This window comes from Falco peregrinus, chromosome Z, assembly GCF_023634155.1.
Source record: "Falco peregrinus isolate bFalPer1 chromosome Z, bFalPer1.pri, whole genome shotgun sequence".
Classification (NCBI taxonomy): domain Eukaryota; kingdom Metazoa; phylum Chordata; class Aves; order Falconiformes; family Falconidae; genus Falco; species Falco peregrinus.
Window position 1 is genome coordinate 56,678,120 of NC_073739.1, and position 25,193 is coordinate 56,703,312.

At 39.0% G+C, this 25,193-nt stretch overlaps 1 protein-coding gene across 1 annotated transcript in view; it reads right to left on the reverse strand.

Annotated features, from left to right (window-relative positions):
* The window catches only part of DOCK8 (dedicator of cytokinesis 8), a 93,848-nt gene that overhangs the window by 50,868 nt on the left and 17,787 nt on the right, over window positions 1-25,193 (reverse strand). Inside the window, 13 exon segments of the mRNA XM_055790383.1 lie at window positions 6,517-6,679; window positions 7,851-7,944; window positions 8,178-8,317; window positions 8,924-9,083; window positions 9,903-9,983; window positions 10,614-10,763; window positions 11,011-11,077; window positions 11,632-11,717; window positions 12,227-12,439; window positions 12,659-12,782; window positions 16,106-16,177; window positions 19,209-19,384; window positions 23,577-23,679. Of these exon segments, the coding sequence (XP_055646358.1) occupies window positions 6,517-6,679; window positions 7,851-7,944; window positions 8,178-8,317; window positions 8,924-9,083; window positions 9,903-9,983; window positions 10,614-10,763; window positions 11,011-11,077; window positions 11,632-11,717; window positions 12,227-12,439; window positions 12,659-12,782; window positions 16,106-16,177; window positions 19,209-19,384; window positions 23,577-23,679 (1,629 nt within the window).

The following is a 25,193-nucleotide window of genomic DNA, read 5'->3' on the forward strand; positions in this document are numbered from 1 at the left end:
CCTTTACACTATTTATGTCTTTTGTGTTCTCAGTTACAGCTTCTTTCTTGAGGGGAAGGTGAGAGCATTCGGTGTTGCACTGACTGCTAATGATAACAATTAATGAGCAGTCCAGTTTTTCTGGGAAGCCACTGTGCTAGATAACGAAGTGCTTTCATCCCTACATCCTAGAAGACAAGCAATAGTGATACCTAATACAAGACAGGGAAAAAGAAGTGGGAAAAAATGGCCTGAAGTTTGGGGAATTAAGCCACAACAAAAATGTCCAGCAATGTTTGAACATAGTGTATAAACATGACTCTAAACTTTCTCACATTCCTGCATAGCAGGTATCTTGCTGTGGACGTGAATGTGCAGTTGGAGAATATGAGATACAATCAATAAGCCAAGACTTTTCAGAAAGTCAGTGGTAGAACTGGAACTGGATTTAAGAACGGCCATTCAGTCCTACATTACTTACGCTTTACAAAGTTGCTTGAATTGAATTACCTACATGTTAATTTTAATCTTTAATTCCTACAGGTCTCTGGAAGACTCAGTTTACTTCTTGAGAGAGAAAAGAGCATTAGCTTACTTGGTATACATTATACACTATTTGCATTTGATTTTTGTTGTTTTAAAAGTTTTCCTTAACAAGATTTTCTTGCTGATAGTGCTCTTTTGTTTTGTTTTTGTAGACCAAAGAACAAGTTAGTACCGAAGCCGAAGAACAATGGCATCAAAAATACAAAATTAGATTTGTTTGGAAGGCAAAACACAATATTTATCAGTATATGACATATTTTAAATAGTATTAAAGTGCTCAGCAAAATGTGAAAGCAGATATTGTACTAATGACTTCTGTACAGAGAGCTAGCAGCTATTAAAGACACCAATTTGTCAAGACTTTTTTCAAATGCTGTTGTTGCATTTTGAATTGCACTTGCTTAAAAGTCTGCTGAAAATAGTTTTCAACAATCTAATTTATGTTGACAAATCACTAATAACCCAAATATTTTGAAGAACCCAACCCCCACCCCCACCCAGTTAAACCACTTGCATTTTATTATTTTTTTAAAGAATAATTACCATTTCATTAAAGTCTTTGGTTTTGTCTGGAAGTTTAGACAAGTCTGCATTTTATTCAGTCTCTGCTCAGTGACTACACAGAGATCATCATGCCACAGTGACATGTTTTCCTTTCTGCCTGTATTACATAATTAATGAAGTGTGTTATGAGCAGTCAGGTGTAACACCTCATCTGATAGCACTGCAACAAACAAGCTGCCTATGGGACAGGGTATGCGCTCCCAGAATCCTATTTGTGAAGTTTTGGTTTTCATGGTTTCTGTTTTGTTATGCAGTATTTGACAGTCATTTTTGTCTGAGTAAAAAGTAAAGAAAAACTACGAAATATTCTATGAAACTTCCTACTGCTGAGATAGTATAGTAGATGGCCAGGAAATGTTATAGAGCTTGGAAAAGAGCAGGCAGTTGTTTGCGTTGGGATAAAATCATGTGTACTTAGGAGCAGAATAAATCAGGATACACACATCTCTGTCTGAAACTGTAGTAGCTCGCTTAAGCTGCTTCCTTCACCTGCGCATGACAGTGCAATACTAATCTCCATTTTGTTTACTTTGAAAAATAAATTAGAAGTGCTAGCGTCAATGACTATGCATGAAACTAGAGCACTGGCCCTGTAGAAGATGCACAGGGCTACTGTGCTCTCTCCAGATCCTGTGGCAAGAGGCAGAAAGGAGTAGATAATGCTGTGATGGCAGTACCAGGAATAACAGACCATTGTACAACAATAGCTTTTTTTTGCTCAAAACTAGTCAAGGATGTAGCAGAATGATTACCACTAAAGCAGAAAGCCTCCAGTTCACACTGCAGACTACAGCAAGTATGAGCATAGTGCCCAGTGGTTTGCAATTAAATGAAACAAAACAGCAAAGGAAAGGTTTGTGTCCCCCCACCCCACTTCCAAAAATCCCCTATGTGTTAGGTACTTTCCCTATCAAAGACAGGACTTCCTGTGCCTGGTTAAGCTGAGTTACGGCTGAATCGATGAGACAAATCCCTCTTTCTCAGTACCAACATTTCATAGTGGCAGTAAGCAGCATAATTTTCATTTCTATTTAATGAGAAAATAAAATGATAAACAAACTTTAAATTTTATGATTTTTCCCATTAAAAAGAGAAGGGTATTGAAAGAAATAGATCTTGGAATGTTTTGACATTTTCAGGGAACTATTTTTATTAAAGAAATGTAGGTACACAACAAAAAGAAGTGCTCAATTTCACAGCGCACAAAGAAAGTGGGCTGGCTGATCTCTCTGGCATAAATCAGAAATAGCATTATTTAAAATAATGACATTACACCAGTATAAAAACTGGCAAGAGCTAAGTTCAAAGACTATAACAGAGGATTCTGCTTCTCCTATCACAAAGGAAAAAGCTATTGTTAGAGGGGGAAAAAGACTTCTTTTTGTCTGAAATATCTTACATTGGCAAAAAAACCCACTCAAAACCAAACCTCAAATAAAGAAAATTTTTGGATACCTTTTAAATATTTAGGGGATAATCTGAAACTAGATGTTTCATTAGTATTTGTCTGGACTTGTATAGAAGTATTACTATGCCAGTAAGGTCTTACCAGCCTGTATTTTTAAAAGTTTTCATTTATTTGTTATTCAAGCACATTTACATACGTAACCCTCTCCTACACCATGGTAACATTAATAGAAAACAGGCAATTATTTTATCCATTTTCATTCTTTTAATTTCTAAATCTATAGCACTGGTGAGAAAAAATGATGGTTTGCAGACTTACAATCAAAAATTAGGGAACATCAAATCACATGTAACACACTAGCAGGCTATGACACTCAGTTATGACTAAATGCTAGCAATTTGTTTAAGACAGGATGGTTCTACTCTTCAAATTAGAGGAAAGGGAATAAAATCACATGAAACAATGTCTGGCTCTATTCAAATTCAGTTACTTTGCATAGGTTAGTTCAATCTTAGGCTCAAAACAGTATTCACCATGCAGAGAACTAAGCAAGGAGAATCGTGTGACAAATTAAGCAAAGGACAGGGAGGCTCTGCAGAGGGGTCTGGACATGCTGGACTGATGGGCCGAGGCCAGCTGGATGAGGTTCAAGAAGGCTCCGTGCCGGGTCCTGCACCTGGGTCACACCAGCCCCACACAGTGCTACAGGCTGGGGCAGAGCGGCTGGAAAGGGCCTGGTGGGAAAGGGCCTGGGGGTGCTGGGTGACAGCTAGCTGAATGTGAGCCAGCAGTGTGCCCAGGTGGCCATGAGGCCAACAGTGTGGCCAGCAGGACAAGGGAAGGGATTGTCCCCATGTACCTGGCACTGGTGAAGCTGCACCATGAATACTGTGTTCAGTTTTGGGACCCTCACTGCAGGAGGGACCTAGAGGTTCTCCACGCTCAAAGGCAACAAAGCTGGTGAAGGGTCTGGAGCACAAGTCTTCTGAGGAGCAGATGAGGAAACCAGGGTTGTTTAGCCTGGAGTAAAGAAGGCTCAGGGGGAACCTTATCACTCTCTACAACTACCTGAAATGAGGTTGTAGGCAGGTGGGTGTCAGTCTCTTTTCCCAGGTAACAAGTGATAGGACAAGAGGAAATGGCCTGGAGTTTTGCTAGAGGAGGTTTAGATGGGATATTAGGACAAGTTTCTTCACTGAAAGGGTTGTCAGGCACTGGGACAGGCTGCTCAGGGAAGTCAAGTTTCTTCACTGAAAGGGTTGTCAAGCACTGGGACAGGCTGCTCACCAACACCCCTCCCCCCACCATACACACGCTCTCCTCTACCTACCAACCCGCCTCCCCCCACCACACACACCTGAGCCACCATTCCTGAAGGTATTTAAAAAACATGTAAATGTGGCACTTAGGGATGTGGTTTAGTGGTGGACTTGGCAGCGTTAGGTTTACAGCTGGACGTGATGATCTTAAAAGTCTTTTCCAACCTCAATAATTCTATGATTCTAAACACATTGGCCTACGTTCCCTAACTATGCTTTTGCTCACCAAACAAAGCACTGGCATGATTGTATGGCAAAAATGTCACACATATGGCTAGCTGATTCTAGCTTGTGGGAAAATGAGATGCTTTCAATGGCACCGCACAAAGTGTTACTTCCTGGATTCCACCAAGTTCCAGACTCTGCTGTTTCATAATGTTTGCAGAGCTGCCTTGACTGATTTTCTGGGGAACTGTTGCTGGAATGCATTAACAGTTTCAGTTGGCAACTCCCTTTTCTTGCTCCAAATATGTTTATTGTCACAAGGCAGCCAAAACATGACTTAGCATTTCTGTATGTTTTCACCATTTCCCCAGTGTATCTATCTAACTGTCTTCAGTGTTTTATTTGGTATTAACTTACTGAGTTTCTAGTTCACAGCATAACACTACTTATGGCATGTCAGTTGTGTCATCACCATTGATTCATTAATTAAGGTAAAGATTAATGAAGACAATTATTCTTTACAGATATTCTCTATATTATTACAAGTTAGCCTGGACAGATCCTACTTCATTTTGTTACCACAACTTTTACATAGGGTGAAAATCAAAATAGAGCCCCAAAAGCCTGAAAAGTTTAAGCATACTGGGTGTGAACTCCTGCTCACAGTGCAACTGTTGAGCTATAGCAAGTGTTTCTTGCAATGTGTGTGTGTGTGTGTGTGTGTTCAATACAGACACCCTAGGAACTGAAGGATACTGTGGAGACACCCAAACTTGCTTCAGGAGAAGCACAAATTAATTTTCAGCATGGGGGCTTTGATATTCATGATGTCTGGCTGTGGAAGTTTACCTTGGTGAGAACTAAAGAGAGAATATTCTGTGCAGACTCAACTTTCTAGCTCAGCAACACAGGGGTTGCCAATGCTTTTAATTTTCAAAAACTGACCTTGAGACACTATGAGGCTGCACACTGAAGCTGACATGTACTACTCCTTACTGTGGCCAGAAAATTACTAGAAAGTTAAAACTCTATCTTATTTTTTAATTAAAAAAGAAAAGGCATAATTACTCAAGCTCAATTACATTTGCTCTTTCAATTGTATAAAAATTACTTCCCCTATATAAATGTCTGCATAAAACCCCTAAAAACTGAAGGGCGAGGGGGCGGGGGTGGAGGTGGGAGGCAACATTCTCTTCTCTCTGATACACAGAGAAGACAGAAGTACTATAATACTCTGCGTTTTAGTATTCTGGTGCAGAGAGCCCAAATAAACTGCCCTCAGGAGTTTGAATACTGCAGATTCATGGCACAGCCCAGAGCTAACTCCTCCAAAACTTCTAATGAGGCTTACCCATTTCAGGGCTGACATCACACTGCAAGTTGTTATCTTAAAATAAGACGCCACTTCCTCCTCATGCTTTTCTTAAAAGCTGAGACCCAAATCCAGGTGTCACCAACAGTGCCACTGGCTCTCCAGTTCCATGAAGGTGGGGAGCACCTCCTCAGGATAAGTTAGTCTGCAGTCTTGCAGTTCTTATCTGTACTGAACCACAAGTCTTGCCCTTCTCTTCTGCCCTCCTGGGTGGAGTCAGGTGAGTGGGTGGGAGAGGTGGCTCTTCGCTGACCTCTGCTCAAGAAGTGAATAAGCTTTTAGATCCCTTTATTCAGCATCCTCATTCTGTGATTCCTTATTGATAGTCACATTGTTGCCACTAATGCTGTTCAGTACCTAGCCACTGTTCAAGGGATCAGAAAAGTCCCTTAGAATAGCATCAACTACTGTCATAAGAAGTATTCCGCTTTACTTCCACGCCTTCACTAACACAATGGTCTCATGTAAGTAGTATTTCTGCATCTATAATACTGCAATACACCTATTCTGAATTATTGCGAGTTGGCTGTTACCGGTATCACTGCTCACTAGCACTACTACGCTGCACAAACATATTGAAGTACATGCTTTTGATATTCATTCTTCTTGGAGACTCGGACGTGCCAGACCACTAAGAGATTATGAGAATTGCTCAGCTGTGCTACTGAACACTGTGGCCTCCTTGAAACCAGCATAGAGCAAACTTCAGAAAAGAAACAACATAGCTTATGGTGAAAAGTACACAGAGCAACACATTACTTCTCGGATGCTCAGATGACTCAAGAGTAGAAACCACCCACCGCAAACATCTGCCAAAACTGTTAAAAATTATAATAAGATTTACTGAGAAAAAAACACAGAAGAGGAAAGGGATTTCTCTCTCTCTCAAATCTGTAAAATCAATGAGAGCTGTTAGGGGTTTTTTTGGACATTTTAGAAACATTTCCAAAGGGCAACATAATTAGATTAGTAAATATACTATAGAACATCCTGCAGGCATTTTGTCTTATAATGGTTAGTAAGATTTAATGATCAGCCTAAAGCATAATCTTTAACATTTTAATAAATATTCTTAGTTTTTATTTCTGGGGAAAAAAATCTAAATCACAATGATTTTTGAAAATGGATCTTAAGAAATAAAAAATATATGTGCTTTCTCTTACCTATAAATGGTATGGGGAACATAAACTTCTCTAATTGGGAATTCCAAAATCTCTTTGTGAGGACGACTACGGTTTTCTGGAAATGGCTTCACTGGTAGTAATTCTGGTGTCAGACAATAACCAAGGCTTTCTGGAGCTGGAGAAATTTCCAGTTTAAGTGTTCCTTAAAAAAAAAATAAATCACAAAATCTCAGCAAAAATACAAAAAGTAATCAATGTGTAATAAAACAAAAAAGAAAATAATATGTGAGGTTACATAGCAAAAGTGCAGGAATGAGAACTGGATCTTCAGCTTGAAGGCTGCATGAGGCTGAAAGTATAGGTGTAGAAAGATACACAGGAAGTAACATACACACATCCCTACACATCAGGCCAATATATAGCTCTTTATGTCTACCCTGTACGATTTCAAAGAAACAGGGAAGAAAGAAGCGATGCTATATGCTAGGTTGATGTTCTAGTATCTTTCCCACACAAATAATTCAAAATTTGTCTGGGAGACAAATAAAGATAAAAGGGCTGCTGTGTAATACAGTTGTCTTTCACTCCCCCAGCTCAGATTCTGCTCTGATTAATCTCTGTCAAAATAGACACCACCCACCAAGAAAGCCAGGCTTCCTGTGGTGAGCAGTTAAACAGTTAATACAGATAACATTTACCCAAGTATAATTAGACTTTAAATTCTGTGTTGTGATAGGTGAAAACCATTTGAGGAACTCAGACTTGTCATTTCTGGCAACCAGCTAAAAAGGCAAAAAAACTTTGCACTCAGTTCATTTTCTTTAAGGTCACTCTACAACCTGGAGGACCTTGAGCTGTAATCCATGTAAAATGGAAAAATAAGCTGGTCAGGTTTTTTGCCAATAGCCAAACACCGTCTCTGCTTCTCTACTTTGTTAACTATCACTGACTCAGATACCCAAATGAGATGAAATATGTACACATTTTAGTCTCCCTCTGTAAAATATGACCCGTTTTAAAATGTTGCAGGGAAATAGTAAGGATCTTAGAAATTTACTTTAAAGCACTGTCTTCAAACAGTTTGAATAATAACAAAAGAGATCCAGTAGATACACTGTAAATTAGGGAGGAAAGCAAATCATTTTATAATATCCAGCTAAATATAAATCTCCATACTCACTCATACAGAAAAAAACCTCAAAAACATCTGTGCTTAGGTAGACACTGGGAACCCAAGAAGTTCCATAATAGCACATACTATAGACTTAAAACCCAAGTTAATTACATTTTGGGGTTGGAAATTACAGAACAATTTAGGGGAGAAAAGTACATATATCCTTTCCCAAATGAATTTTCCAAAATGAATTGTGTACCTGGTAAAGTCTTAATTCTTCTCTGCAAGGAAGATGATCTTTTAAAATCAGCTAAAAATTTGAACAGATCTTCATCACTGAGCCTGTCTCCTTCCTAGAAAGGAGAAAGACAAAAATCAGTACTTTTATAACAATACTCCAGAACACTTGGAAAAGCTTGTCAGTGAACCATATCCTTGAGGCATGCAAAGCAAGCGGGTTACTGCCTACTTGACAGCAGATATCCTCTGTCCTCACACAAGCATCACTGGTAACTTTTCCCAACACAGTTCACATTACATAGACGAAAAATGTCTTAGGCAATCAGAAATAATGATTCTCCAGTACCTGTTTAAAGAAGGTGCTGAGGGTCAGAGAGATTGTTTTGAAGTTTGATGCTGGATAGCTGTCCTCTGCACTAAGACTCCTCTCAGAAAGTCGTCTTGCCTGTAGAAGTGTTGCCCTCTTGTCACTAATGGATCCTTTCCCTTCAAAGGGAAATTAAACATCAACATGCTTTGTGTTGCTTTAGTACAAAGACCATCAGAATACACAGAAATCCACAACTTCCCAGCAACATCAGAGGACAGAGTACCTAAAACATCAAACATTCCACTACTTTTATTTCAGCCTATGTGAAATAGTGGAATGCTAGGACACACCTAGTGAAGTGACATTATTTCTGTTGCAGAGCACAAGCTTATTCAAATTTTTAGTTCATGGGTATAAAGCACTTTGGTCAATGCTGTTGATCAATGGTCCTATATACTCTAGAAGCTAAGGTGATACGTATTTTGCTTGCCCTGTATTGCAAACAAACTCTATATAGCAAAGGGAGTTTTACTTCTACGAGCCAGTCTTCAAAAAAATTCAGGCCTAAAACATGGAAGAATATTTAGCATACATAAAAATAAATATGCAGAGATGAAACAATAAGCATATTAAGTTGTATTTGTACCACTGAAAAGAAAGGCTGAGAAGATATGACTTCGAACGTATTGTTCACTCTTGATGCCAGAGTGAATGACGTTTTTTCCTATGCACAGTCCTACCAAAGAGTCACTTTGCATTAGTTCGGAAAGTTAGACAACTACCGTTTAAACTTTCAGCTTCAGGTATATCTCGTTCAAGTGTGGAAAGGTTGAAGTAATTAGTTAGGCTTATGGGAATCCAGGCGAATGGCATTCTGTATTTCCCCAACCGCTGACAAAAGGATTCAGCTTGGGATTTCAGTTTTTCAATTTTTTCTTTTGTCTAAGACAAAGAACATAACAACTGTTTAAAAAGCAATCTATTATTTTAATGCTACTATAGATAAACAATGGAAATTACATAGTTACAGTTCAATAAATAATTTGTATTCTTATCTCTTGTGTTTTCTTTGCTACATCACTATTATGATCATGGTTGTTTTGATTTGTACATTCACTTCTCATTTCTTTTAAATGAGTTCATTGTCATTATAGAAAAAGAGAATACAGATCTTTTTGCAGTGACCCGCAAGCCCACCATGAACAGTCACATTAAAACTTTAGCAGGTTCTAATTCTTTCATCAATTACAGAAACAATATTCTGCTGAAAGTAATATTCTAAAGCTGAGAGATGTGTGGAAGTCCAGCAAACATTGTCAGTCTGTTCCAGGGAGGTAAATGACTAGGAATTTCTTGGATAAAGTTCATGTAATTTATGGATGACAGCACTGAACTGGCCACATACACACTACAACAGGTTGTTTGCCAATCCAAATCAATAACATGTCTCTGAGGTACAAATATTTCTGCTAATGCCACATTGCACTGTCATCTCCATTGCTCACTCCTACTTGCTTCATGACTCAAGACTTCACCAGTGTTAACTTCCAAAGGGGTCAGTAACGGAAGTGCACCTTGCTTTCTCATGACTTCTTGCTGTTGCTCACAGACACAAGACTGCTTGCAACATGGAGGCACCAGCTGGCTTCCTTACCAATGTTCTTGGTATTCTGTCCTATTCCAAAATAGTCTGATCTTTCTCTGTTTTTTTCCTATGCATGCATTTTTTTATCTAAACACTCTTCATAGTTATTTACTTACCTTGCCAGCCTCACTTTCTTTAAGAACCATGTAGGGTTCTGCACAGTCTCCAATTTCTCCTTGCTGAAGCACTTTTTCTATCTACAAAAAGCAGTAAAATAAGATGCTAACAATGGAAAAATATCACACAAACAGTAATATGTTGCTTCTCTAGCAGTATGAAAAAGCCTGCCTAAATGTGCAATAAAGAATTCTAAAAACTGTCTTTATGGAGAAACTGATACAAAACTTCCTCCTAGTTGTCTATCTGATTTGTTAGAAAACAGAAAATACATATGTGACAACACTGTCAATCAGGAACTGCTGTGTTTTCATTGAATTAGGAAAATTAACACATTCCAAATGAAAAAGTTCAAGTAACTCAGTTTCCTAGCTAAATAAAATGACACGAAATGTTCTAAACCAAAGCCAAAAAACCTTCCGCAGAACGTAATTAAAATTAAAAAAAAAAAAAGTCTTATTTCACTTAACTTTAAATTTCCCTTAGGCAGAGACAGGTAATTCTAGATACTTAGTAGAACTAGTAGAACACAGGGTATCAATATAACTTCTTAGACTGGGAGTGAGATATACCAGTGGACACCTGTACTGTTAAAATATATCAGAATTCATCTCAGTTACAGAAAACTCAAATTTGTCAGCTCCAGGAACTCAGACAACAGGCACAGCCAGGAACAGGAAGAATAGTGTTGAAATGGCACTGTAACATACCTTTATTACTAGGTATATATCTGACGAGGGGTAAGTGACAGAAAATACTGCTGATCTTGCCTGAGTAGACAAGTCAATGGAGGGTGTATGAGAACGCAAAAATCCTCTTAATGAATCAGGATTGAGGTCACAATGAAAATTTTCTGAGATCTTGAAAAGAAAAAGAATTAAAATGCATTGCAAAGCAAAAATGCATTAAATTTTGTTTTCAGATAAGTCAATAGTAACTAGAATTACAAAATGAACAATTGCAAGTGTCACTTTACCTGAATAAAAAGAATGCTGGATCAGTCAGCATGTGTGAAAATGCTGCATGTTTTTTTCTAAGTTTTCCTAAGTTACTACTCCAGAGATAAAAACCAAGCCAACTGAACAAAAATATTGTGTGCACACTTACCTTTTTTCTTTCTTTTATATCATAGAGAGCTATGCATGCAAACAAAGGTTCGATCTCTATATCAAACCTGTTAAGGAAAGACACATGGGACACTGATAAATACTGCACCCTTATGCCTGTGTACAATAAGAACTGAAAGGGCTACGTTTAAACTGGCACTTCCATTAGAAAACAAGGAGAAATATTTCATTCCAGTCCCTAGCTCTTTCAAAGTGTGAAGGATTTTTTCATTAGCGCATTTTATTAGATGATTTCAAGAGGAAAGGAAGGGAATTAAATCGCATGCAATGTATTTTCTAAATTTGTCAGAAAGTTGGACATCAATTAAAAACAATCATAACTTGATTTTTTACTTCTGTTATCAAGTCCAGTAGCATGTACAGAGACCAACTCAGTGTGTTAGAAAAACGTAATTTGGGCTCATTCCCAACTCCTTTTCACCTTGACAAGTTAAAGACTCCTTTAATGATGGATAGAAGTAGTCCTCTGCTACACTAAAAAAGAATAAGCAGGCATGTAAACGCTTGCTGAACAGGACAGCTGCAGTGGTGTAACGGGGTCAGCAGCAGTGCCTGGGTATGAACTGAGAAACAGCAAGTGAGGCCCGTGAAGGATACTTACTTCAGAGTCTGCAGCTTCACCAAAATCCTGTTGCCCAGATGTTCCCTTGGGCGATCAGGCACTGGCCGTATCTCCACTGCATCCTCCTATCATTAAACAGTTATTCTAGTCGTACTGAATTAAAACAACTGTAAATTTACATACTTACATAAGACTTTATGTGACATTAAATGGGCCACTGCTACAGACCAGCATCTTTCCCCATTCAGCAGGCATTTCATCTCTTCAGAGATGAAAGAAAATTGGTTTTTATTTCTGAATATTTACATCTGCCATTTATACTGAATATTTACATTTCTGCCCCCCCAAGCAAGCGTTACAGGGAAGGGTAACACCCTGACACAATGCTATCACCAGCATGAGGAGGCTTGGGAGGGGTATAACAAAGCCTCAGATCTGTGTACAACCCCCTGAATGCATATTCAAGGTGGCTGACAGGAGCCCATGGTGCCATGCCTTCACCACGTTATTATCCAAGGTAGGTTTGTATCCAGGCCACTGACCCTGTTTTTCAACCGTGGTGCAGCTTTAACATTAAATGTGCTGGGACAGCCAGCTCAGGGAACCCTGTGGGCCAGTCAGCCTCCGCACTCACCTCATCCATGGAAGGGTAAAGAGCGAGGAGCTCGGCGTGCCTGTTGGTGCGCCGTGCCTCCTCGTTCTGCCTCTCAAACTCCTCAGCGCTGACATGCCGCAGCAGGTTTTCCAGGCGGGGGTCCGGCTGCAGGCTGCGCAGGTCAAAGTCGGAGGCGGCGAGGGTCGTCCTCGAGGCCTCCTCAGGGAGTGTGTGGACATGTTGGGGCCCCACCTGTGGGAAAACCACAAAACACTGATCTGTGGCTTGGGCACCAGGGTGCCAGCAAACACCCTGCGCTTGTCCAGCAGAGCTGGCATGAACGTGACCTCTGCTACGAGGCCTAACACAAAGCATGGCTCTCTGCTCCATGCCATTACAGAGATCCCAGGATCCTTCCTTTGGGGAAAGCTGCTATATCTGATCACTTTTCCCAAAGTAAAGAAAATGTACCTGAAAGTTTGTATTGCTGGAATCCAATGTTTCTGATTCAAATGTTTGTTTTTGAAGCGTCTTGTGAAAATTTTTTCGGGATCCCTTGTTTTTCAGGCTGCAAGTATCTGAATTTCCTTGGTTCCTTTCACAGAGAAGCCCAAGCAAGTCAGCATGAGGGGGAGTTAAAGGAAAATAAAACAGAAAAGACAAATAATAAAAAAAAATACTAAGCAACTGGGAACATTGTTGTGCAAAAAAGCAGCATAACACAAGTTTTTATGCAAAAATGTGACATTTCACAACATTTAATTGTTTTATCACACCACTACAATCCATCATGTACATTAAGAATGGTTTTAAAAGGAAGAAAATTAATTCAGGTCACTTTTGCATAGACTGTGAGCCTGAGACAGCAGCAAAACCTGACGTAGGTACAAATCCGGCTCTGGGCTCCTCAAAAGACACAGTGATGATTTCAGTGACCTTAAAATCATGGATCAGGATCACTTCTCTTGTGGCTGGCTCTTTGCTCCTGCAATTGTACATCAAGAAGCTTACTGCTCTTGTCCTGGACCTAGCTGGTATCCCAAGTTAATCACAAACACAACCTACACCTTTCAAACGATGCCTCCTTTTGAAGAGGGATATTTCTATGGCTAAACATAAAGCTCTCTGCTGGCAAATTCCCAAAGTTTTGCAGGAAGGTGCCAATTTCAAGTTAGATTTTTGTGGCCGATCAAAAAACCCAGCAGGTACCCTGAAAAAAGATAAGACACATGCAGAGCTCTATTTATTCTACCTTAATATGGGATTTTCTATATCCTTTGATGGCCTTTTTGCAATCAGCCTCCTTAGTTACAGTATCCTGATTCATCCATTTTCCTTGTAACACTCCCAAAGCAATGCCTGAACATCAGAGTACTTTCATGAGGATGCCATGATAAGCAACTATTGATCAGGGAGACCTCTTTTTACTACATTTTGGGACTAACTGAATTATATGCTCCAATATGTTTTTATTTTAACTGCATTTTAATCATTTACCAGTTCACTGCAAATGAAAACTGAAGTAATAAAAGAGACAATCCCAGCTTTCCTTGGATGTGACCTTGCTTTGGAACTGCTTTAATCACCCAGAATGAAAGACAGAAATTCTGCATGAGTTTACTTTAAGATATTTCAGCATCCAGAAGAGGTTTTGTTGATTATTTTTTCACTATCTCTGGTGGCAAACAAATGATTAATGGAGAGATTTATGTACCTGAGATGACATTTTCCCGATAGTGTACAAGCTATGCTAGAAATGCCTTTCCCCTAAAGAATTCTTTGAAAATTTATTTATATTTTTTATTTATTTTGAAAATCATAGTAGCAGTTAAAACCCACCAAGAGGAAAACCCTGCTTTTAGTGCACGTCAGTTTAATGGCCACACACTGAATTAAGAAAATGGGAAGGAAAAGGAGGAAAGGACCACTGAAAGGAGAAATTGACAGGCATAGGAACAAGCCTCACATTCAGCCTCTGGCAAAAACACAGGGACCCCTCAGCTGTGTCCAGCCCCTCTGCCACATACCTCTCTGCCCTGGGGCACAAGGACCTCCTCTGCTCATGCCACTCAGTGAGGATTCTTCAGTCTCCTGTTCTGAACCTTCACATCCACAAATGCATGAAAGTCACTTACACACTCCTTTAATTTATAGCTCACCAGACCATATGTTCAGCAACCTGCCCTATGAAACTTTGTCTCCCAAGCAGGCAACTACAGATTTTCCAGTCCTTCTCAAAACAAAGGAAAGCTTTCTACAACTACTTTTTCTCACTTCTCTCTTGATGTCTTTTCTTCCTCTCATATCTGTTTTGAGAATAGTGTCCAAGCATAACATGAGACTCCCAATAACAATCTATCAGGGGTTTATGTGACACTGCAGCATCTTTTACACTTTGCAATTTTTAATAACTTGCTTGCTTTTTTAGCCACAGCAGTCAAAGCTCAGCTCTCTGGCAGAGCCCTTAATCTTGTTTACCACAGACTCAACTGCTCAATAAAGTTTTTGAATGCAAATTTGCCTTACCTGAATGAATGAAATACAGTAAAATACATGACAAACCTTTCCACACATGTGTATTTCTGTGGCTCCATTCACATTTCTTCAAGCACACCTAAGTGCAAAAATAGCTACGTTCTATTTTTCACCTCACCTACTTTACTGCTCACTCCCTACTTGTATGCACAGACAAAGCTCCCTGCTGTTTTTTTGCAGCATGCTCAGAAGAACACTGAGTAAAAGAGGTAGTGCCTGTGCTCGAGTGGTGCAGGTGGAGAGCCTGCAAAACCCACTAGCTTATTTTTGGTAACTCACTGTGCAACAGTTCTGAGAAAATAAATTTCATCAGCACCCTTGGAGGAAGTCCTTTAATAACCCTCAGCGGCTGCTCCGTCCCGGCACAACTAAACAGTGCAATTCCTTTACAATCATGCAAATCAACCCATAATGCACTGACCACTGATGTACATCAGGTCAGAAAAACAGAGAGTAGCAAGGGTGGGTGAAGGGGCACAATGAAATGGTAGCAAATAGGCCAGTGCTCTACCATTGGCTGCTACTGCTGCTTCTCAAAAACATGGCATGAGCACAAGAGGGTATGAACAGGAAGCAGTGCAAAAAAGTAGAGCTCTGAAAACCTTTTTCTGAAGAACAGGACGGGTTGATGGGGAGGGAGGTGAGCTCCACTAGCACAGCGAGAGTCTGGGGACAGACACACACACAACCCCCACAAGAAAGCACTGACTGAGAATTCCCTTCACATTTAATACATGAAATGGAATGAAATGAAACCATAAAATTAAATTAAAATAAAACAAAGGAAATTAAGTCAGTTGTAATGACTGCAGGTCCAGTTCTGTGTGTTGAATTACACTGACCCCAAATACAGAAATCGTTTACTGATGTAAAACAGTAAAGTTGGATTTTACATTAAAAATTCCATGAATACAGTCAATCACTACTGGAAAAGCCCATAATCTTTAGGGTTTTGCTGCTAGCACTCTTTTGTTTTCAGACACCATTAGAAATCAGTTCATGTTGAATTTTCAGGACATGGAGGGGAAAATGAAGCACATACAGATGTAATCTTTATCCCTGTTACATTTCTTTTTCGTGTGATCAAATAATAGTAGCATTCCTGATTCAGAAAAATCATCACTACAGACAGGTGATGTGATTTTCTTCCCAATTATTTCCCAGAGAGCCTGATAATTAAAAAGCAGATGTAACAGTATTTAGCTATGGCCCACCAGCTCAAACAAAACAATAGTTTGACACATACTCCTGAAAAGTTAGTTCTTGCCTTCAATCACTGATTCAAATAATTATTCTTTAGGATTAATTATAACACCATGCATCTCTTCTCTGACAAATAAGATGCAAGGTATTTTCTATTTTGTTTACTTATATGTAGCTTACTTTCGATTTACAATGAGCCACTCCCGGATATATGTCTGAACGCAGTCTCTGACATGTGAGTCCAGTTCAACCCTGGGGAAAAAGCAACACATTGTAAATATACCTTTTTATATACTATCATACCTTAAGGACAAAGAAAGTTATCGAAACATGCTATTTGGATAAAGGCCTCTCTATTAGTCCTCTCCTGTATATTTATTTTACTACTAAACTACTATTTGAGGCTTAAAGAATTTTGTGTACTGCATTAATTCCCTGATGCAAGTTTTTGTTACTGTTTATAAATTAAGAAACATACATTTAACAGAGGTAACAGTTTGTCATACTATGCATTTCATTAATATACGACCGATGTTGCTATAAAATACAGCAAAATAAAAGAAATTATACCAGGTACTCATCTTTGTGATTTTCAAAACCTGATTACAAGTCTCAGCATATAGAGGTATTATTCCATAGTCATCAGCTCCTGGACTCTTACAAATACATAGTCTCTTGTATGGTTTTGGTGTTAATTTTTTCTTTCTCATAGAAATCAAGAAAATTCCAGAAAGGGGCCCTGAGCTTTTAATCAGATAGCATAATATAACTTTAAGACCTAAGAATATGTTCTAATTTAATTTTATGACTTTCAATCAAGTCTCAGTTAATGTAGGGGGTTGTTAGTGTTGCCTGATAGACTGGCTACTGGTTGGAACTGAAATATTATAAGCTAAAGTTGATGACTGTGAATTTGCTTCATAATGTTGTAGCATAACTCCCCTATGCCTATTCTAAAAAATTTTAGTGACCTGTGCCAGAATCACTTGTTATGTCGTCCAGTCCAAGGAGTAAAAGAGTAGGATACATGTGGAATGCAGGAATGGGTGAAAGTTATGATACTTTTTAGCACTTTCCACCCAGAACTCTTAACAGATTTGCAACCGATTACCAAGACCAAGTAGCAACTGATTTGGGTTCATGCATGCACCGCAGGATCAAGCCTTGGTCGATAACAGACTGCTGTGTGTCCCTGCCACTGGTGGACTGACATAGCTCATGGTCACTTCCTGCATCTAGTTTCAGGCGGGATGTATGTTTCCAAGCAGGCAGGACATTAACCCAGTTTGGTTGATGATATCTGTTTCCTGCTCTGGGTACACAAAGACACCACAGACTGCATCACCTGCAGGCAAATCTTTGGTGCATGCTCCTCCTGTGCTCTCATCTTCCCTAACACACCTGGCCATCCCTGACCAGGATTTTCTGTGAAAGCACTAATATCAATGATGGCAGTGTGAACAGTTAAATGAGAAGCTGCTGTGAAAAAATCTGCTGCAAGCGTATTTGTTGGTATTGATTATTTGAACTTTGCCACAGACTCCTTACAAAACCGTTAATGTCACTGTGTGGTACAAATCAGGCCTAAAACTGATTGCACAGCATGACTTTACACGTTCTCCTACTGGAAAAACAAATAAGTGCTGGTTTAAACAGCAAGCATGCTAGGAAGTCACCTTGGAAATAACGAAGAAATGGTCATCTTATTTTTTAAATCTCATTTCAAATTTAGAGAGTTTTTTACTATTTTTGTCCATCATTTAAAGAAATGGGAACTTCAAGCAGCAAAATATTCTGTCTCCCACATTCATTTTCTCTCCCCCATCCATAGGGAAACACGAATTAATGATAAAGATTGGAACATTTTGTATGAGTAACTTCAAGTGAAAATCACCCTTTGTGCAAATGCTACAAAATCCTCTAGGAGCTGTGTGATTCAAATTGTTCTCAGGTGACCTAGCATGGCATCTGGTCTCTACTGCTTTTGCTTTCCTGAACTTCCTGAGGCATGCATTGCGCCAAGAAGGAACTTGCAGGCTGAGACCTTGCTCAGAGGGAGGGGTTCTCAGCTAGTCCACAGCTGGCAAAAATCATATAAACTGTGGTTCCTGCTTAGCCTCATTACATTTGGTATGCTGGGCAGAAAATGCTGAACAAATAGCGCTGTTATATAGGGCTTTAGTTTATACGCTGGCTGTAAGAACTCTTGCAGGAATGGAGGGGGATGCAGGTCTAACCTGTGAGCCAGGATGCCACAAGCTAAGGCTGTTTGTCCCTTCCGTGTTCAGGTTCAGCACAGCAGAGAATATAGACTGTGCTGTTCATTTCCTGAACGTACTGAAAGGAGCCAGCCCCCCACCCCAAACACCTTGCATGGTTAGCTGTCTTCACAGACATAGCAGTTCGGGGCTAAACTAATGCTGACTTCATGTTGATCTGGCTGTTACTGCTTGCAAAACTCTGTAGGCCTTTGTGGTTCTGCTTGAAGGTACCATTTACAGCAAAACAGTCCTTGAAGAGTATTTTGTATACAGTGCATAGGACTCTCCCAAACCACATGAGAAAACCCTTCAATACATCTTCTTCTCATTCAGAAAAATTCTGTTGTCCATAGTTTGCTTGTTTATCAAATCAGCTTAAATACTTCCAGAATGGCTGAGCACCAATATCAACACATGCTACCTATTTTAATTTAAAAGCTGTTGGAAACAGCGGAGTTGTATCTTCAATGTGAGCCTGAAACCAAAAGTGATTCCTATACTAGAAATTTAAAGTTCTTTTTTTTCCCCCAAACCTTGTTTAGTATGAACTATTTCCCCCCATTTAAGCAAGAAAGGTACTGAGAAATAGATGCTTAAGCGATCTGATCAATGCCATGTAACACGTAGCTGGCAAACCCCTCTGAAACAAATCCCCACAAAAAAAAAGAAAATAAAGCTCAAACCTCAATCCTATGCTTACTACATGATTAGAATTGACTTTCATCTCTGGGATGACAGCTATAAAATTATTTTTTGTACTACCCTCCTGCCCTCCTTTAGTTCTCTTCCCTGTCTATGCCTACCTCATTTCTGCTATAACAGCTAGCTCAGGAAGTCATGTAACCACTTGTATAATTTTAAGTGTGCAAACAGGCCTAACATAATCGATGGCAAAGTTCAGATGTCTGAAGTTCTGCATGTGCATAACGAATGGATGGATGGCAGACTGAGGTGTCTGGATCAACATCTTCAAAACTATTTTTAAACTTGCAGCATTTCTGAGGGAGAGAGAGTCTCCTTACCCATCTTCTGGCATAGCAGGTTGCAAAGTCCTACATTCTTTGGGTGTAAAGACAACGTCCAAGTCATCTTCAGGGAAGTCACCAAGTTCTTGTGCTAGTTCTGAGTCCAAGTTGTTCAGCCGTGACATTAGGAAGCCTTCAAAATCTACTGGGTCTACTGGGTCATAAAAAGAAGGCTAACGGAAGAAACAGAGGTGTTTATTTTTTTCTTAGTAATGTAATTTAGGCTTATTTACATAATTCTTGTCATTTTCCCATTATTTATTAAATATCAGAAACAAGACTTCTAACTTTATGTACAATGCCACCCACATTTAACACAGGGAAAAGTTGCTAATGAAAGATTCAGCTGAAAAAAAGAAGGGGAACAAAGAGAAAAGTTTTAAAACACAAAGAAGATACTAAATACAATTTTGCACCTATTTTCCCTGTTGAGCTTTCCTAGATGCTGGTAGAAGGAGGGCTGACTCAGGTACACCCTGGATGCCCTCAGATGAGTTCAGCTGGATGCCCATGAAGTGCACTCAGTCCCCCTTGTCCAATCCATGGTATTAAACAGAGTTATGAAAAAGGCAGCAGTGAGTAGGAACAATAGAGGATAAGGGCAGGTGACCAAAATGATAGTGACAGGCAGCGCCAGCTGGCAGGGAGCTGCCAGTGGACTCTACAGCACATGTGATGAAAGGCACTAGCAATAACGAGGCCAAGGCAGTAAGTCACGGAAGCTATGCTGAGCTAAGGACCAACTTATAAGCACCATGGCTGCCACTGTAAAGATGCCACTCATTTGAGGTGCTGTGCCTGAAAGATACTGACTATATGAAATGCTGTGTGCTTTTGACCCTTACAAAGCTGAGAGCAAGATATACCCAAAATCATAAGAAATTATTAATTTCCATCTCTGAATATTACTGGTTTGCATATTATTAGAGTTTTAATTGTATTAGCTTTTTCAAGGGTTAGTACAGTTACTACACAAAAGATTACATAGAACTACTAAAGTCGTTGTTGCAAACCTTTGATATCCACCATTTCTACAGCACATGGCACTGCATCTTGACAGAGAGCAGTTGTATCTGATTACATTTAATCAGCCATACTTACAAGAACAGCTGATCAGAACAAAGTTAAACAAGTACAAGCTCCGCCAGTTATACATGCTACAAAGCTGTCTGACTTTTTTTATCTGCTTAGTCTCAAAAACAGAGGCAGAAAATCTTGATATGGTAGCTAGAAACGTTCCACGTACACATAAATGTGACTTCATATGTTAAAAGCATATGTTATTCTACATATAGATAAAACTGAAAATTACTTTACTGGCTATATAGCCAACAAAAATAGCCTGTATATGTCTAGAAAATAAACATTTGCCCAGTTGACTACAGAGACCAGCTCTCATACTGTGAATTTTCTTGTCAAGTAACAAATAGATCTAAAAGCTACAGCTTTTACTATAAACTTTTAAACTATAGTTTATGTTCTGTGAGTTTCAGAAAGTATGAGAACATCCCAGCACAGTAAAAGCACAGAAAAATAATTAGAGCATTAGGATAATAGCACTGGAAGAACTTAGTCATTAGGAGGAAGAATTCCAGCAAAAAATAGCTATCAAATCATCCTTGTCTGTAAAGAGCAAGCACTGCACTGATTAGCCCAAACACCTTTCCCAAGACTGCCTTCTGAAGCTGCCAACAATAAATAGTCTGAACATAGATCATATAATCTATCTCTACAGTGCTGTTGATGGGATGTGGGGAAAATAAGGCACCCAATGTCCCTATCAACACTGCCTTTATATTCAATGTTACTGTGGCTACTGTCTCATCCAACACACGTTCTGGAGCTATACTCCAGTGTTCTTCTCCGGAAATAACATCTGTGGGCTAAAATCAAGAAATCTTCTCTCATTATCACTGAATCCTACTCACGCAAGCTCTCACGGAAGTTGGCAGGATTTTTAACTAAGCATGAAATGACCTCTGCACATAATAGTGTTACACCCACAACATCAGGAATTTTAGCTCAATAGGACAATAAGGAATTCCACAATTTATGAAACATGCAAAGGTTCGTAACATGGCAAAGCTCTGGATAACTCTGAACTAAAATGGCTTCCACATAATACGTAACGTCAGTCACTGTAAATAGAAAGATGAGTTAAAGGTGATTAGTGGCAAATACGAGTTTTGGAGCCTTTTTAGTGTTCTGGAAATATAAGTAAGGAAGTTATTCAGCTAGTAAAAATTCAGAAACATCTTGCAGAAAGAAGCATATTTAGAAGAAATGTACTAAAACATCTAGGAGAAGCAAACCAAATCAAACTGTTGGAAAAAACAGATGTAGTAAATACTCCTGCAAATGATGTAGTAGAGACCTTTGAACACAATCAGCCACTACCCCCTGCACCAGGTTCCTCTTTTATAGGGAAACTGTATTGGTCTCTGCATAAATAAAGACTCTGAGCTCACCCCTCTGCCTGTGCATTTATGGGATCGACCAAATTCTCTGAAAACGCCTTTGGAAAAATCTCTCTCTTTCTTTGCTCTTTTTATCCAAAGGGAAAACCTAAAACTGATAGTAATTCCAGCAAATCATAAGGCAGGCAGCTGAAGAGATACACTGTGCTGTTAATAAATTTTTAGGTTACATACTCTCTACAGTTTGTGTCTACAGTAGTGCCGAACATACTGGATCAATGGTTATGAGTAAATAGTGACCTTTATTAGCTATTGATTTTTTAATTTTCAGCATAGACTTGAATTTCACTTACCATACTGCCAGTGGGTAAAAAATTACACGGTAGTATATATATATCTCTATGAAAATCTACTAAAAAAAAATAATTCACAAAAAATTAAAGCAAACCACAGCTCAAAGTATACAGAAGTATATTACATCTTTTCAGTTGCTGAAGATGTCATGTTTTGCATACAAAATATTTTTGCTTAATACAATCTCATTTTTGATTAAGCATTGCACTTCCCTTCAGAAATCATACTTTTGCATTCTGACAATCCAATGCATTTCATTATGTCTTCTAATTTTTCTAGTTGAAGTGTTAATAATAATCTTTACTCTCTAGAAATGTGTGCTTTTGACTATCATATAGCAGACACAAATTTTAAAAAGATGGCGGAAAAGGTAAATGCATATGGAAGGTAATGGTTTCTCTAACAATTGGTGCAAAATTACTAAAGGAAACAGAGGTACTGTTTCAACTGAGAAGCCAACACTCCTTTTCACACATCATACAAGTGTGCAAAACAATTACTCTACAGAAAATGCCACGGATCATTACTGCAAACATACCTTTTTAAGGATGATGGTTTACAGGCATGTAGATTGTGACAGCACACAAAATGGCAGCTACGGCGTAATACTCGGTAAATGAAACGTTACCAAGTTTCTCAAGAGCAAAAGCAGTTGTCTGCATGTAGAGGAAGGGACCCAGCCTCCCCAGGCTGCATAACCACAAGGAACAAGTTAAAACACCAGAGCATTTCAGATTAAGGAAGTGAGTACTGGCGGGAGGCCCTGACACACAGGAAGTAACCGCTTACATCTAGTGCTTTACAGTTTTCACAATCACTGGTGCACAAAGACTTCTCCTGCTTCTACTTATCTGGCCTCCCAAAAATAAGAAAAATTTAAAAGCATAGGAAGAAAGAGAATATTAAAATCTTAGTCAGTTTTATTTATGGCATAGTATATTTGCAAAATACCCATCTTCCTGAGAGGCAGTTAAAAAGATCTGGCATTTTCCCCCTTGTCATAAGGGCAGTGTCATATGGTCTGACTTCTTTACAGGGGGATTACACATGGAAGGCTGAAGATGATTAGGAGACACATAAGAGTTGACTCAATTGCATCTATGCCAATCAGGACATACTCGGGCATTTCTCCCTTAACATGCTTGCTCTACAGCACTGAAAAACAGGTCAGTGTGCTGTCTCTGCTGCTAGCTCTTGAAACTGCATATTAAGCCAAGGTAACTGAGCCTCTGCCTTGCTTTTTTTCTCTTTATTCACTGACTTGCTTTTGCAAATCTTCTGTGATCACCACACAATGCATTTACTTGATGGAGCTGAATGTTTCTGGCAAGAAAAGGATGTAACATACTCCAACACTCACTAATTAACTTTCATTTATAGCCGTATGCAGAAAGACTGTCTATTTCAGACTCCAAGGACCATCCTTGGTTTTTTCAAAGGCATATTTCCTCAGCTCACCAGGGGATATTTTTAACAGCCTCACACAGGAGCTAGTGGAAAGCAAGGCAGCTTAAAAATATCACTCAATTTACCCTAAAAACATTAAGCAATGCAGATGCCAAACCTGTGTAAAGAAGGTAAACCCAGAACTTACCAGATGAAGAGTACAAAAGCCAGGAGTACTCAAGCTTCGTTGACAGAACTGTGCAAAGCCTGGTTGGAGGGTAAATTGCTTTCTTATTTCTGCAGAGGAGTGCCTTCAATTAAGAAGAGAAAACCCCTTATAATTACAATTATCCCCGTACAAATTCCAAATACTTCATCCAATTTAGCCTCTTGTCCCAGTGTTTAGAAATGTATTTTGATGATGTTCTAGACTCCTCTTGTTTTGTAGTTGGTGTAATCCTCAAAAAAGACTTGCAGGCCAATATAATTAAGATTCTGACACTCTTCCAACATATTTCTATCTTTATACTGCAGTCCTTGCAACTGGGAAAGGCTATGCAAGAAATAATAATCTTGCCCTTAAGTGAAGCGTGCCTGCAACCTGTACAGCAATACTTGCAGATTCATTTCTGCAAAGCTAAGATACAGGATAATAGAGCAGAGAAAGAAAAATTAACATCACAGAGGCAAATATTTTAATAAACAAGTAACTGACTGATGGGTAAAAACAACATAGGACCTCTCACTGAACAGTGTAAGGACAGACTTATCTTAATAATGCAGTTTGCTATGAAAAGACAAACCAAAGCATGAATTTAAAAATCCGCCTATACTGTATCAGCTGAACATTTGAGGAAAAGACTTCTTAACTGCTAATTAATTGATTTCAAGGGAGCAGAAAGAGGCCAGTACTGAATTCTTCAGAAATCCCAGAGTGATAGTACAGTTGCATATACCCAATCTGAAAATTCAGTAATCGGAGTAGCTTGATCATTTTTCATAGGAACAAATCAATTAATAGGTAACATGATTTAAGAATAATCAGCCATGAAATGGTAACAAAAGATTTACAATATATTTCACCATGAATGTTCAGGACAAGATTTTTGAAAGAAAAGATGCACTTAAGCAGATTCCAAGTAAAAAAATACCCTGCAGTCCACCAGGGCAGCCAACAGGGAGGCAGGAAAATACAGAATTAAGAAGGCTGTCCCTTCATTATGAGATTCTTATCCAACTCCAGCAAGAACTAATAGGCATCTTAGAATTACCAGATGCCACAAGACAGTTTGCCTGTTTGGTCTGCACCTTCTCTTTTCTGTGGCCTCTTGCTTTCTATGACTGCTATACCAATTCTGTATCACCTAATCTCTTACCACTGCTTTTCTTAACAAGCATGACGAAAACCTAAACTCTTATCAGTGCAATTCTGCTCATGTTAAGAGACAAGCATCTCACAGAATGTATTAAAGATATTATAGGTATTAAGCCTGAGTTCTAAAATAAAATATGCATAAATAAGAGTAGTTGCTTATAGGTCAAAAGCCCACACCAGGTGTGAGAGGGACATGCAGGCAGCACCACTTGCAGACAGAGCAAAGCCAGAGTTATAGAGAACCATTTGGAAGAGAAATCCCTACTTGTCAGTGGTATTCCAAAAATCAGGCAGGATGGAATGGGATTTTTTTAAAGGTTATTCAATAAGCAAGGTGCCACGTAGGGGAAGTGAGGAAGTCTGTGTGTTCCTTAGGTCATTGTTGCCTTATTTTAAAAAGAAAAGCTGCTTACATATCAAGGTTATTGTTACTCATCTTCCCACTGCAAA